The 15939-nt window shown below is 36.0% G+C and overlaps 1 protein-coding gene across 2 annotated transcripts; it reads left to right on the forward strand.

Moving 5' to 3' along the window:
* Window positions 1–15165, forward strand: LOC121431388 (scavenger receptor class B member 1-like). 2 transcript variants are annotated; one of them, XM_041628943.1, is made up of 14 exons: window positions 1–197; window positions 1268–1520; window positions 2107–2264; window positions 2769–2910; window positions 3240–3446; window positions 4378–4522; window positions 5001–5070; window positions 5372–5553; window positions 6114–6232; window positions 7030–7103; window positions 8097–8148; window positions 10379–10558; window positions 11683–11696; window positions 14295–14373. In XM_041628943.1, the coding sequence occupies exons 2-14, from the start codon at window positions 1275–1277 to the stop codon at window positions 14320–14322; spliced, it is 1617 nt and encodes a 538-aa protein (XP_041484877.1). In that variant the 5' UTR covers window positions 1–197; window positions 1268–1274; the 3' UTR covers window positions 14323–14373. The 2 variants fall into 2 exon arrangements, with proteins under 2 accessions (XP_041484877.1, XP_041484876.1); XM_041628942.1 differs by lacking the exon at window positions 11683–11696 and having other exon boundaries at window positions 2–197; window positions 14295–15165.
* Window positions 15166–15939: the final 774 nt, after the last annotated feature.

The raw sequence follows: 15939 nt of genomic DNA on the forward strand, positions 1-15939 counted from the left end.
TTACACAAATATTTGCTGTAATTGTAATCCAATCGACCCATGTTAATGATGTACTATCCGCTAATCAACGATCAATGCTACATGCTTTGAGTACCCGGAGCGGGTTGCAGCTTGTATATATCCGAAACAGACGTCGATCAACACATTACAAGCCCGGCGGATTGGATCTGAAGGTGTTGTGGAGGAAAATATATCAGGTAGGCCAAGTTTGATTCCGATTCCTCATTAATCAAGATGGAGATGTATTTTTATATTTTGACAATCTTGATCTGAGCTCAGTAAAATGAAATGAAAACTCCTAATCTTGTTTAAAGCAGTAATTGGATTGAAGCAATTTTCACTTTATTGCATGCTTCTTTCTTTGCCTATCTTCCTCATCTTATAGAGGTGCTATATAATAAAAGCATATGGTAATTTTATATTATCATTATTGTAATATTGACTGTCTTGTGCAATTCAGTTAGAATTGGATGCTTATTACCGGCAATCACAACATTGATTTCAAAAAAAAAATAATTGGGCTACCGTTTCACATTCATTTTTGTTTTGCGGAAACAAACTTTCAACCATTAAACAATAATACGTTACATCTTGATATCAATCGGTGACGTGGAAATGTGCAATTATAGGTAAATAACGAAATGCGTTAAAGGGGAAGTTCACCCTGACAAAAAGTTTATTGTAAAAATAGCAGAAAAAATAATGAAAAATATTGCCGAAGGTTTGAGAAAAATTTATTAAATTAAAAATATATTAGAATTTCAATTATTTGATTTGTGACGTCATATGCGAGCAGCATTCCTACATAGCGAAGTGTAAAAAATCAATGAAATGTCATTTTCTCAGAAAATTGAAAATGGTTTTCACTGTACCTTTTGTATATCAATAGACAAATCATTTCACACCCGATCATGAAAAGAAAACAAAATTAAGTCATCAGGAACCATACAAAATTTGAAATTCATACATTTATATTACATAACACATGGGGCAGCTGCTCGTTTATGACGTCACAAATCCAAAATTTTGAACTCTAATAACTTTCTTACTCTTTAACGGATTTTCCTCAAACCTTCACCAATATTTTTTACTTTTTTTTCTGCTATTTTTACAACAAAGTTTTCTTCAGGGTGAACTTCCCCTTTAAATAATTTCAATAACGGCACTTTCATGTTTAAATTTAGGCCAGGTTGTAAAGCTAAAATAAAATACCAATGATGTCTTCCCACTATATCTTATTTTATGAACCTTTTAACAATCATAAAAGCTTCGCAATGCATACGATGGAAGATGATGACGATTCTCCGTTCGAATGCGACATTGATTTGGCCCCACTCATCAAGCGACCTCTGGATGATGTCGACAAGGATCCCACAAAGTATGGTGTGAAACGGAAATGCACCCCTCGTCTCGTCGTCTGCCACGCATTCTTGCTGCTGATGGCACTGGCTCTGATTTTCACGGGATTGTTATTCCTACCATGGTTTGTGGAGCGAATGTATGGCTACGTTATACATCGCGTGAGTAGACTCGGTTTCATCCTCATTGAATAAATCTAAATAGAATATGCCGATTTCATCAGCTTGATCACACCCCCAGTCTAAATTTTTTTTGTTATATTCATTTTATGCAGCGTGGTTTATTCAAACATGTCAATGCATTTGTGTAGTAAGCTCTAAAGTGCGATTTACTTTACGAGATACATGGCAAGATTTATTTCATCTTGATTTGTCCGAAATAGCATCATTATATCGACTCGACGGCACGAGGTATTTCTTTCCAAGTCGATTTATAAAAAGTTGTATATTACATGGCTCGATACGATATCTTGCCAAGTCGACGTATAAGAAGTTAGGTTTCCTCATGGCGAGATAGGTCATTTTGCAAAGTCGAGTGATAAAAAGTCGTATGTCGAAATCCAAACTTACCTCGCCGCCATGACGACATGTTTTTGTTCCTGTATCGATAGAACATCTCACCAAATCTTTAAACTTGCTCCATCTTCAATTTTGGATATATTTATCGTTTCATTTTCAACATGATTATATAAGCATTCTTATACTATCTGTTAAAAGCATGAAAAAACACTCTGTTTCTCTTTACAAGGTTTTCGTTTTGGATCCTAATTCACGCCTATATCCAGAGTGGCAACGCCCAACCCTACCTATCTATCAAAACGTTTACTTCTTTGACATTCAAAATCCGGATGACCTAATGAATGGTCAAAGGCCAAAGATCGTTGAGAAGGGACCATATTCATACAGGTCAGCATTTCACGGTTTCTTTTTTTGGACACACTGCAATATTATTTTCTGAATATGCGTCAAAATATGACAATTAGAATTTCAATAATAATAATAATAATAAAAACGGCCACTCGCTCGCTCACAGAATTTTTAATCAAAAGTTTGCCCTACATACACCGTTTTCTACCCGGCCCTGTAGTCAGCTTACTATATGTCGAAGATCCTTTTTAATATTTCATTTATTGTTTTCGCGACTTTTTTTTCAATAGATATACAAAGTAAAAAAAAGATATAATACATAGCAAAATAGTGAACAATGATTGATATGTGAAAAAGGTTGTATTTTCTATAACAAAGATTTATAAAGGTTGCAGGGGTTGCCGTTCTGTTTGTAATGTAATTTGCATTTTCTCGGTTTCCAACTCATTGATTTGAATTTCTGTACTTGTGATATGTATGTTGAAAAAATGAAAAGAAATAAAATAACCTAATATGATCAAATCAACTTATTTTTTTTCATAGGATGGAGTTAGCTCGAGACAACGTTAGTTTTCACGATAACGATACAGTGTCTTATCTTCTTCGCTATCGATACTATTTTGATGAGGAACGTTCGGTGGGACCTGAGTCGGATACTGTTACCGCCCTCAACTCACCGTTACTGGTAAAGTGTGTCTGTGTGTTTTATGGTCATGATAGTCAACGATTTATATGGAAAATTGTTCATTTCATGAAAATAGTATGCCTATCCATAATACGAAACACACATCATAATCGACATTGATTTTTTTTTATTGTAATGTCACTGCCATTGACTGTAAAGTGCATCCACTCTTTTTGCTGCCCCACCCCATCGCCTCTTCATCCGAGTCCTATATTCGACCATTTCCCATACCCCCCTCCCCTTCTTCTCTGACCAGATCCCTCTACTATTCCCCTCAAATATTTATTATTTTTGACATAATTCATTGCCCCTCCCCCTCCTTTATACAGACGACTGCTCACATGATGGAGAACTACCAATTCCTGGTTCGTACTGCCATCCGTGGTCTCCTCTACGAGCTCGACGAGCGACCCGTCGTCACGAAGACCGTCTCTGAGATCATGTGGGGATACCAAGAACCGCTTCTTACCATGGCCAAGCAGTTCCAGTCTGTTCCACCCGAGTTCGAGTCTGGCCAGTTTGGATACTTTGTTGGGGTTAGAATATATAGGGCGGCGCCCTCATCCATTATAAAGCGATACAATGCAACATTGGGAAGGAAACGGGTGTAAGGATTGCATCTTAATCAAGGATAACAAAATACGCCACTCCCTTTCCCCGGCAGGCAATTGACTATGGGAGGGGGGGGGGTAGGGGCACTGGACCCCAACCCCCCCCCCCCCCCAAAAAAAAAAAAAATAATAAAAAAATAAAAATAAAAATTATAAAAGGAAACGGAAAGTGTAGATTTGACTTGAATTTGTCGTATTTTTTCAAAATCTATTACAATTATTTTCATTTAAAAAGTTAAATCTTCGCTCGCTTGCGTTTTCTTTTTTAATGAAATTTTTTTGCCACATCCACCATGTTGAACTCCCTTGAATTAATGAGATTTTAAAAATTCCTCTTATTTTTCCCGGGCCATAAGTAATAATTATATGCACAATACAGTAGTATGCAAACGAGAGTCGAGATTCCACCCAGTCGCTATTTTGTTTGTATTTTATGATTCAAATGTGCAGATTTGACAAAGGAATGTAAAGAAAAATCTTCAACTTCCAAAAGTTACATCAATGGCAATTCCACATTTTAAGTGAACAATTAAAGTTTACTTCACAATGGGGAAAAATAGAATATTTCACATTTATAATAAAAAACAAAATGAATAGTGAGTGAATGACGTTATCTGTTCCAGCATTTGCATACCAACCAGATTATACATATAACCCCTTTGTATCTAATTAATATTACTTTTTTATCATATTTGAATGGAAATGAACTTAAAGAATCGAATGGAAGCAAAACCTTCGTAACTTATTTTGAATCCGATTTTGAAGAAATTTTCGTTTGTTTGGCTCGTCTTACTCGAATCAACTTTTTGTTGAGTTGGATATTATTTTATTCGCCTTTCTCTCTTTCTTGTTGTAGCTCAATACGTCATACGTTGGTCAATTCAATGTGTACACTGGACAAGAGAATGAGAATTTGGTCAACCTTATTGACAGAGTAGATGGTAGCAGTAACCTTAATTTCTGGTGGTCAGAGGAAGCAAATAGTGTCAAGAACAGCACAGGTATCATTATTAATTCCATTTTATTTATCAAAGCTGAAAGTTAGCATGATTAGTAAATTTTCAAAGTGGAACTCGTGATAAGTAGGATTTTTTCACTAAAAATTAGGATTTTTGAATCTTGTACGAATGCTAATATTTTGTATGTTTTTTAAATAATGAAAAATATAATTTTAGGTTTGAAAGAAGGATAAAAAAAGAATGAAGAGAATGTGATGGTTTTCATATTTTAGGTTGGCAGCTCTGATTTTTTTACATTTTCTATAAAGGTTGATCTTCATGATGAGGCCCTGGCATGCCCGGGTAACAAGCAATAAATCTATATGAAATAGAAAAAAACAATGAATGAGTTATAAGGTTATAAGATATAATGTTATGGGTTATAAGGTCCTAAGATATTGATGAAATTCATATAAAATTACAATTGAAAAATATAATTTCTTTTCGAAGTGTCACCATGAATCGTTATTTTCGTGTTTAGATGGTTCGATGTATCACCCGAATGTACAAAAGACGGAGACTCTCTCGATGTATCAACCTCCTCTCTGCAGGTTAGTACACTACATAAACAGTGGTGCTTACACTTAACACTATACCAGTCGGTGAGCACTTACACCAGTGTTAGGTTGACACCCATTGGTGCTATTATCGTGGTGTAATATTCTGTCAATTCTTTTAACACTATTTGGTGTTGTCTTTTATTCCAACATTAAAAACATCGAGAAATGAGGGGGCGGGGTTGATTACATCTCTGCAAATACATATGCGTCCTTTGTAATTTGCATTATCATTATGACTGATGAGTCATTGGATCATGCACAGAACTATTTAATTTTCGCTCATTTTTGCTAGGTCTGTTTCGTTCGAGTTTGAGAAGGACTCCAGCTACAGAGGCATTCCTCTCCTCAAATTCAGTCTATCGCCCTCTACGTACCAGAACGCTACAGCTTTCCCTCCAAATGAGGGATTTTGTAGCGGCCACCGAGAGCTGTGTGGGCCATCGGGTGTTCTGCGACAAGACCCTTGTCGGTTTGGTATGTGAGAACGTTTGTCGATTAATTTGTGATGTCTTTGATATGAATTCAAATAGATTTCATCGTTATTTCAAACAGAAATATTTTATAAATCAGAATAAAATGATTGAAATGATTGAGCCTGAACACCCATATACCCTTCCCCCAAAGAATCTGAAAATGACAATGACATTTCATAACAAACACCTTTACTCGGATATCAATAGCCAAATCCATCTTTACGCTAATGACTGCAAGTAACCACAGTGCATAGTTTAGACGACTATTTCTGAAATGTTTCTAATAAATAAACAAGCAAAATGAAAATCTTTGAAAAGATCAATAAGAAACCAAGATGTTAATTTCTTCATGGAGATGTTTTCTAGAATGTGAGGTTAGGGTTAGGGTAGTAATAACAGTTACGGGTTTTACGTTATGTTTGGGGTTAGATTCAAGATATGGTTGAAGTTAGTCATTCGATTAAAGTGTGGAATTTATAGCGGATCATTATTGTCGCCGGAGAAAACCGTTTCCCTCGTCAATCAAATGTTTTCATGCCTTTATCACATTCGCCAACACAGGGAGCCCACTTGCGATATCGAATCCACATTTCTTTGGGGGTCAACAAACTTTGTTTGATGACGTCGATGGTTTGTCGCCAAATGCATCGCTTCACGAAAGCTACATGGAAATAGAACCGGTAAAATTATTTGCTGTATTACCATCTTAAGAAAAATGGCATAATTAACATGATTAAGGCGGGTTGTTTGCTTTCCATTAAGAAAATTTGTAGATCTATTCATATTCGCCAGCCTTATCAATTGGCCCCCTTTTGCCCTGCTTTTTATTTTTCAGAAAGTGCTAAAGATGTTGGTTCCTTTGTCACCTGTGCCCCCATCAACCCGCCTTTCACCAATTTCTGTATCTGACCTGCTTGATAACCGTCATCAACCATCACGTCATCACTGAGGCCATCATCGTCACCATCATTGTGATCACCATCGTCATCATCATTATCATCATTGTCATCATCATTGTAACCATCGTCGTCGCAGTCATTGTCACCATCATCATAATCATTAATATTGTCGCCATCACATATTATCAGTATCGTTACTGTCATCGTCACCACAGTCATCGTCTCCTTCATTGCCACCATTATCGTCTCCATCATCTTCAACTCGATTTTATTAAAAAAATGGCTTTTCAAAACATGCTTCGGAGCCAAAGGCTGAATTAAAAATATATGCAATTCAAAATAATAAAATGTTCCTTAAAGCATGGACCTACGTCCGTGGTTACAGTTAAATGAAATCATATAAGAGGAATATAATTACTTCTTACATAATACATTGTCACCATCGCCATCGTCGTCACCACCATCAATATCATTGCCGTCATCGTCACCATTTTCGTCACCATCGCCATCCCCATTGTCGCGATTGTCATCCTGAAGGGAAAATGTTTAAAGGCATTGTTTTTTTATATAATCAACAGAAAACCGGTATGCCCTTTGTGTTGAAGTTTCGAGTTCAGATCAATATGTATACACATCCTGTGGATGGAATTGGGTGAGCATTCTATCCTAATTAATCAACTATAAAGGTCAAGTCCACGCCACGAAAATGTTGATTTGAATCAATGAAGAAAAATCAAACTAGCGTAACGCTGGAAATGCCATCAAAATCGGATGTAGAATAAGATAGTTATGACATTTTTGAAATTCCGCTTATTTCTCACAAAATAATTATTTGTAAAATAAATGTCAATGAGAGAGTCGATGATTTCCCTCCCTCACTGTTTTTGGGGTCTTCATTTATTATTTGAATTATACAATCTTTCAATTTTTACAGATTTGACAATAAGTGCCAACTTGACTTTGAACATAAACTGTTAAAATAATGGTCATTTCACATGAAGATGAGGAGAAAATAAGAATTGTTATATTTCATAAATATAGAAGAAATAGCATGAATAGCATGAATAGTGGGTGGATGACGTCATCAGTCTGCTCATTTGCACACTGACAAGCAGGATGTACATATAACTGTTTCCAGAAATCAAGCGAAAATTTAGAATGTCACAACTTTCCTCTTTTACATCCGATTTTGATGAAATTTTCAGTGTTCTGCTCATTGGATTTTCTCCTTGTATTCAAATTAACTTTTTGTTGGGGTGGACTTGTCACTTAAGAAGAATTCGATGGATTCGTTTTCACTGAAAATTGTCATTATGGTTTAGATTTTCTTTACCGTATTATGCTTACAATACAGTAAACTTTCACAAAACATGAGAGTGAATAGATATCAATCGTCAGGGCATTGATGAAAATGAAATAAAAAATCACAAAGAATACACTTGCACCTGTATCTGTACCTAGACCTGTGGGTCATTATACTTGCCTTTGAGTATCTTTTAAGGTAGCTATAATAAAATGAAAGTTAGGAAACCCATGGGTCACTGTCTTTATGTCGTTTTAATACCTTTAGAATATTAAACTTCATTTTATGTGGTTTCTTTATTTTCTATGCATTCATTTTACGACCATTTTCCTCACGATACAGAGAGACCGGGAGACTCCGAGAGATGTACTTGCCACTACTATGGATTGAACAGGTTAGTTAGGCTTACCAACAAGATAGTCGAGACATCATGACATAAGTGGTGCGAAGAAACTCGGCAACATAGATCTGGGGCCCGTTTCCTAAAGGACTTGCAACTGTTGTAACTTTGTCATAATGGCAACTACCATGGTTACAGGGCTCGGCAGCCAATCAGGATCAAGGTTTCCATGGTAGTTGCCATAATGACATAGTTACAGTTGCAAGTCCTTTATGGAACTGGCCCCTGCGCTGCGTTACTGTAAGTCAGATCTATCACAACTATGGAAAGCCAGCAACGTCACCGTCTAAACTGCATGCTTGTTCAAAATATTTTCTAGATAATTATGGTGTATATTCATTCATTCGGTCATTCATTCATCATTTCTTTTAGAAATTCAGTGTGCTCCGCTTTGTTTACAAAGGATATTTGTGAAAATTTCCTGATGGATTTCCATTATCATGATAATTATAGTTGTGGTTGATTTTTGTCTTGCTATTTACAATTTTTTTATATACATATTTTTCTTGTTTTAAATATGATGATATTTTAAAAGTGTAAATCTTAACATATATATGTTTTTAGTACTCGCAACTTTGCTGATTTAATTTTGACGATGATAGTTTTACAATGTTATAATTTCAATCAATTTTAATCTTTTTTTTAGATTGTCCAAAATTATTTTTTCTGGCTTTATTTGTTGATTATTTGTCTAGCACTATTATACAGATATTGACTAATGGGGTGTGTAATATAAACATTCTTTGGACCGGTGGATTTATATTTTCCCGAGGGGTTATATTTTCCCGAAGCGCGCAGCGCTGAGGGAAAATATGATCACGAGGGAAAATATTAATCCTTTAGGCGGTCCAAAGAATTTTTTTTTTACACATCCCATCAGTCAATATCTGTTATATTAGATAGCCTTTAATGATGAAGATAGAAATGGCCTAACGATGCGTGCAGCCTGTTGTTTACGATAGTCAGTGATTGATGGAACTGGTATAGATCTAGATGTAACTTTAGTCTACTACTACTACTCTAATGCAGTGAATGGCCCTTTTCTAATCAACTCAAGTTTGTTTTAGGCCTAGCCCTAGATCTAAGTTAGAGTCCAGTCCAGATACTTTCGTCCCACGTATTTTATTTCCGTGTAGTTGGTAACATCTAATCCACAAGAGGGCGCGATACACGTAGAAAAATATATTCACGGACCGGTTGGTCAATATATTCATCGAAGGTGGACCGGCTGGGAAAATACACGGATTTCGATCATATCACGTGACGCGCAATTGACCAATCGCGCTTGGCTATCTGTCTTGGCTATCTAATATATTGGGATATATTGTAATCTTTTAATAATATACATGTACATTTTTACTTTGTAAATATGATATGAGTCTTCGGACTTTTGTCAAGTACCATTTTCACAATAAAACCAGAATTGAATTGAATTGAATTGAATTGATCGGATCGGATCAATCGTAACACTTCGTAAGGCGGGGCCCAGCTTCAGGAACATCCTTTGCCCGAATTCAACGAGATTCGACCCCCCCCCCCTTGGCCGAGAGGAATTTCTGAAAATTATATAAATTTGAATTAAAATCATAGCCATTCTTTTATTTTTGTATCTTTCGCAAAGAACCTTGGCACAATCATTTTCAAATTTTGGATATCGTATGAGCAACGCACTTTCAATATTGTATATTGTATTGGGTAATTATGCATGAAATACATAATGCAAAGTTTTCCATGTCGTGCCATGACCGAACGATCGAGCTCTGTGAGAGAGGACGACCTTACTCATGGCAAATGGGGGTGGGGTGAATCCATGGATTTAAGAAAGATAGAGGAGAAAAAATAATAAATCATAGTTTCGAACTCTTCCCATTACCCGAAAACCAACTCCATATCTTGTTAACAGCGAACCAGTCTCAATTATCGCCAACTCGGAATAAAATTGAATTGACGTATTGTAGGGCGGGATCATTTCAATTTGAAGAAGCGTATTACGTTTAAATTGTCTGCGAAAAAAAAAACAAAACAAAACTAATTTTGAATTTGAACTTCAATGACGATCTTCATAGACTTGTGTCAAATGACACCTTTTTCTAGATTGTTTTATTGTTCGCGAGAGTATTTTCACCTATAATATCTAAGTATGGGTAGGCCTATAATTTTATGGGAAAATGTATTCGACACACCATATTCATGATAATTTTGAGGAATACCTTACGTCTTATAGAGCATAGAAGCTGATGATCGGATAGTCGGCGAGTTTAAGTTCGGCTTCGTGAGGTTATGGAACCTCGTCGTCGGAGTCGAATGGCTGTTGTTCGCCATCGGAGTCATCATTCTACTCATCCTACTGGTGAGGTCAGCGAGGATCGCGGTGATATCCGATGATGTGGAGAAAGATAAAGAGGTGAGAAATATTTTAGAGAAGGGATAGTGGCTCTATTATCATAAGAAAATATTTTAATAACTGCTACTTCTACTATAACTACTACTACTACTACTACTACTACTACTACTACTACTACTACTACTACTACTACTACTACTACTACCACTACCACTACCACTACCACTACCACTACCACTACCACTACCTCTACCTCTACCTCTACCTCTACCTCTACCTCTACCTCTACCTCTACCTCTACCTCTACCTCTACCTCTACCTCTACCTCTACCTCTACCTCTACCACTACCTCTACCTCTACCTCTACCTCTACCTCTACCTCTACCTCTACCTCTACCTCTACCTCTACCTCTACCTCTACCTCTACCTCTACCACTACCTCTACCACTACCACTACCACTACCACTACCACTACCTCTACCACTACCACTACCACTACCACTACCACTACCACTACCTCTACCACTATTGCTACCACTACTGCTACCACTACTGCTACCACTACTGCTACCACTACTACTACCACCACTACTACTACCACTACTACCACCACTACTACCACCACTACTACTACCACTACTACTACCACTACTACTACCACTACTACCACTACTACTACTACTACTACTACTACTACTACTACTACTACTACTACTACTACTACTACTACTATTACTACTACTATTACTACCACTGACTACTACTACCATTGACTACTACTATCATACTACTACTACTACTATACTTTAGTACTACCACACTACATTTGCTACTACTACTTCTATACTGCTATTGTTATTTTTCTTAATATTATCATTATTACCATCATGTCTTACTTTTCTCTTATAAATGATATCGATGATGTAGGCACAATGATAATTGATGTCAATCTAAAGAAATAATATGTGATTATATTTTCAATTTTCTATTTTTTCGCCTCTCCCATTTTCGTTCTCTCTTTCTCTGTCATGTGTGTGAATGTGAGTGTGTGTGTGTAATGTCTCTCTCTCTCTCTCTCTCTGCTGCTGCTCTCTCTTACTTTCTCTAATGCCCCTCCCTCTCACTGACTTAAAATTAAAATAATTTTTTTTCCCTACACTAACATGATCATTTTGATTGGATAGAAGATTGAAAAAACGTATGTAGCTCCTCGGCTTGCACTTTCTTTTAAATTTCATTTAAGTTATTTTTTCTATTCCTCTCATTTTGGGTCAGATACATAGAAAGTAGCAATTGCTGGCAAGCAATCGTTTTAAGCACTAGCAATAGCTATCCAAGGAACAGATCATGCTTCAGCAATTGTTTTATTTCATATGCATAACCCTTTGCTAATGCTTGAATCATTTTCGTGCCTTCAGAAAGCAATTGCAAGCGGTTTGAACATTAGCTACGTCCCGGACCATGCCGACGTCACCTGCCTTCTCTGCGAGTCGTGTTCACACCAACGCGTGGTTGGTGTGAACACGCTCGCAGAGAAGGCAGGACTCGAAAAGTGCGAATAACTGCTTCTTTCATCTAACATCTTTTCCTCAGATGTCTTGTCAAACTAACTTGTTTCTTTCTGATAAATTTATATATTTGACAATTTGTTTCCACTTATTAGGAAAAAAAAACCGTGTGCATGCAGAAATACAAAACGCGAACGTCAAGATCAAGCAAACGCTCAAGCTGCTCTGGCGGAGCTTGAAAAAAAAACAAGCAAGTAAACGCACAAGCTAAGCATTCGCTTTTTAGCAAAAGCTTAATCGTCAAGTATATTCTAGCAAAAGCAATTTCTACTTTTTATGCATCTGACTCAATATCTATCAAACCGTTCTAAACCTCTAAATTAGTTGATTAAAAAGTAATCAAAACTACGATTGTATATATATTTTTTTAAGTTTCATGCGTTAGTCTTAATTATCAATTGTCGTCTATGCATGTTATTATCCAGGGGTGGTATTCTGAGGTCATTTTATCTTTAAAATATTTTATTTTATCTCTTAAAATGAAATAGGTATTCTGAGATGAGATTTTATCTCTCAGATAAAATTTTAGATTTTATCTTGCGTATCTACAGATGATACGCCACAGAACAATGCCTGCGTACACATACCCATCGCGTATCTGGCCGTTGCAACGCAGATGACGTGCTTGCGCCCATGTTACTTTGAAGAAAAAATAAAATAAACTTAAAAGAGAGGGTAGAGGCTATTTTATCTCTGCGACGTTTATTTCACCAATATTTCTAGGTGAATTAACCCCAAATGGTGACATGAAAATGAAGAAAAATTATATATTTATTGAGATTAACACTTTAACGTTGTTCCTGTACAATCAGAGAGTATTTTCATAAAACTTTTCTTGACTAATATTGTCTTTGAAATGATACTTGTAAAGATGCGATAAAGACTTCGAAAAAAAGATGAGAGTATTGTCCTTGTTAAAAAGAAATCTCGGTAAAGACGCGTAAGCGTATAGTGCAAGCGTATTTGAAGTCAATAAATTGACGCAATCTCACCCCTTTGCCACACCTCCTGGCGGAATGGATTTTAATTGGTTGAGTGATATGAGAGAGCTATAAAAGCGCGTTTCTAATTGGATATTGATTAAAAATTAGGTGTGTCTTGCAGAGATAAAATGAAGATAAAATGGTTCTCAGAATACCAATTTGGAGAGATTTTAAGGGTATTTTATTTCAATGATTTTAACGGAGATAAAATATTTTATTTTATCTGAGATAAAATGGATCTCAGAATACCACCCATGGTGTTGGTTTCGTCTTTTCTTTTGCAAAAATTTGTTTTGTCGTTTTTCACGACATTTTTTTTAAGCCTCATTTTAGCCTTTTTGTCCGCTTATGCTATTTATTTAATTAGAAATGTCATTTTGCCGTTTTGGTTTTTAGGGCATGTAATTACTCGGGGACATGGGTTCATACTCACCTTGTTATTTTACTTCAGTGCAAATCCTGTCGGGTCTGAAAGTTATTTGTGAATTATTTTTTGGGGAACTAATATCAGCCCCCCCCCGTACCCCGTCTTATACAACCTGGTTTACTGCATAAAATTACCAGGTATTGCCATAGAGTTAAATACATTTCGTTTAAAATGTAAGCAAAACCCATAGAGTTATATAACTCTATGGGTATTGCTTACATTTCGTTTAGAATTTAAAAAACATTCCCTCATTTATCTAATATTCCTTGCTTAAAAGTTAACCATTGTTTAAATGTTTAAAACATTTCTTAAAACATCTCTAAACCCTCTTCGATGAAGCGTAAGTCTGTAAGGAACAACGGAGATCTGTCGCTGCTAAGTGGCTGCCAGGCCCACGATAAATTTGGCAATGTGAAATTTCGGAGGATATATATTTCTGATTTCTATTTTAAACAATAAAATAAACACAGCAAAAACTGTGGTGTTAACAGGTGTACATAGAGGACCACACCAGTTATTTTACACCGGTGTTAAATTGGTGGTGTTAGTTTTACATCTATCGGTGCTATTACAACACCTTTGGTTGTTACATTTACACTTTTTGGTGTTATGTTCAATCTCTATATAGGGTGTAATTTTAACACCTCAGGGTGTGGTCCTCTATTAACACCAATTGGTGTCAGTTTTAACACCACAGTTTTTACAGTGCTTATTATCATGTGTTTGTCAAGTGTTTTACATTTTGTGTGTTATAGGACCTGACGATTCGAATGGAATTTGATTAAACTTTCTCTTTATTCCCCCTATTGCTTACACAGGACACAAATGGAAACAATAACTCGATAAATAGACGAGAGAAAACAACGAAGGAAAGAGAAGACAACTGTGCAATGGCTTGAAAATAACAATGATAATGATGATAATCTTGATGAACACAACTGTCATTGAGACAAATTGATGAATATTATTAGTGAAGCCCGTCTCATTCACAATTAATGCTCGAAGCGCATCTTTATTATAATAATGATAATATAGGGTATTTATTTTGCGCACATATCCACCTTGTTAGGTGCTCAAGGCGCTCCTAAAAATCAAGTACAACCATGTAGCATAATATTTGAGGCCTTTACAGGATATCATTTAAAAAATTGAAATAATTGAAGCCACATGGCAGAGGACAGAATATAATGGTTTGTTTTACAGGACGTCGTGGCATAAAGCTTAGCGATCGATAATAGGGCTGATTCCTACGATTGATTGTAATGACTATTGTGTATGATCAGTCGTAAAATCACGATCAATCGCTGAGATTTATGATACAGGGTCCATATTATTCATTTCAGAGGAAAGCATGGGGATTTGAGCATGCATGTGTTTGGATGCTAATAGGGTTAGCATTATACAGTTTTTAGGTATTAAGTGATCCATCAAGTGTGTACAAGAATCGATTTAACTTTATTACTGCTCGCACTAGATCTGTAGATAGAGACTAAATCATTACTTCGCCGTGTTCGTCGTGTAAATTTATGAATAATGAATACTTAATTCAATGAATGAATATAACATTATTTGAATTGATAATAATAAATTCATACTGAAAATAATACAAATGTTTGCTCACTAAGTATGACTTTACGAGGTAAAATTTAAAGTTTTATAAGTCATCACGCTTTATACATGTTGACTCTTTGTAAGGAAAATGTTTTGAAATATAAACATCGATGTTAAACGTTTCAAAACATTTATTAAAACCCTCTTTAAACTTACCAAAACCGTTGGACATTCATATCGTTAACCTGGACCCCGTCTTACAACGAATTGCGATCGATGCGATCGACCTTCAACATAAAGAAATCCATCAATATCGTAATTTTGTCTGCAGAAAATGTATCCTTTGTGAATAAAAAAGCACACTTGATATTCAAGAAAACGATGCATTAATGAGTATACAGTCATCATAACTAGAAAATAATTTGCGCAAACAAACATTTTAGATTTTGATATTGCTGGGGCCCGTTGCAGAAAGAGTTGCGTTTAAACGCAAGTCAAAAAATCAATCGCAAGTCCCAAATGCGCTGCTGATTGGTTGAAAATCAAGTTACGCATGATTTTTAGAGTTGCGATTGATTGCAACTCTTTCTGCAACGGGCCCCTGGTTTTCCACAGTTGTGATTGATCGGATCAATCGTAGCTTTTTTTTAAGACGGGGCCCATGTTGTTTAATGAAGGTTTGAGACAGGAATGGAGGCATATAAGAAAGAAAAAATGAAGATGAAGAAAAAATTAATAAAAAAGGCATCAAAATATTGAAGGAAATAAACAGTGTATGCATGGTATGGGATAGAAGGAGATACATGTATAGGCCTATTTGAAATGAGAGAAATATATGGAGAGGGGGATATATAGTGAGGAGAGGGGGGAAATTAATACAGAGAGAGAGAGAGAAAGAGAAAGGGGAAGGGG

The sequence above is a fragment of the Lytechinus variegatus genome, chromosome 17, assembly GCF_018143015.1.
Source record: "Lytechinus variegatus isolate NC3 chromosome 17, Lvar_3.0, whole genome shotgun sequence".
Lineage (NCBI taxonomy): Eukaryota > Metazoa > Echinodermata > Echinoidea > Temnopleuroida > Toxopneustidae > Lytechinus > Lytechinus variegatus.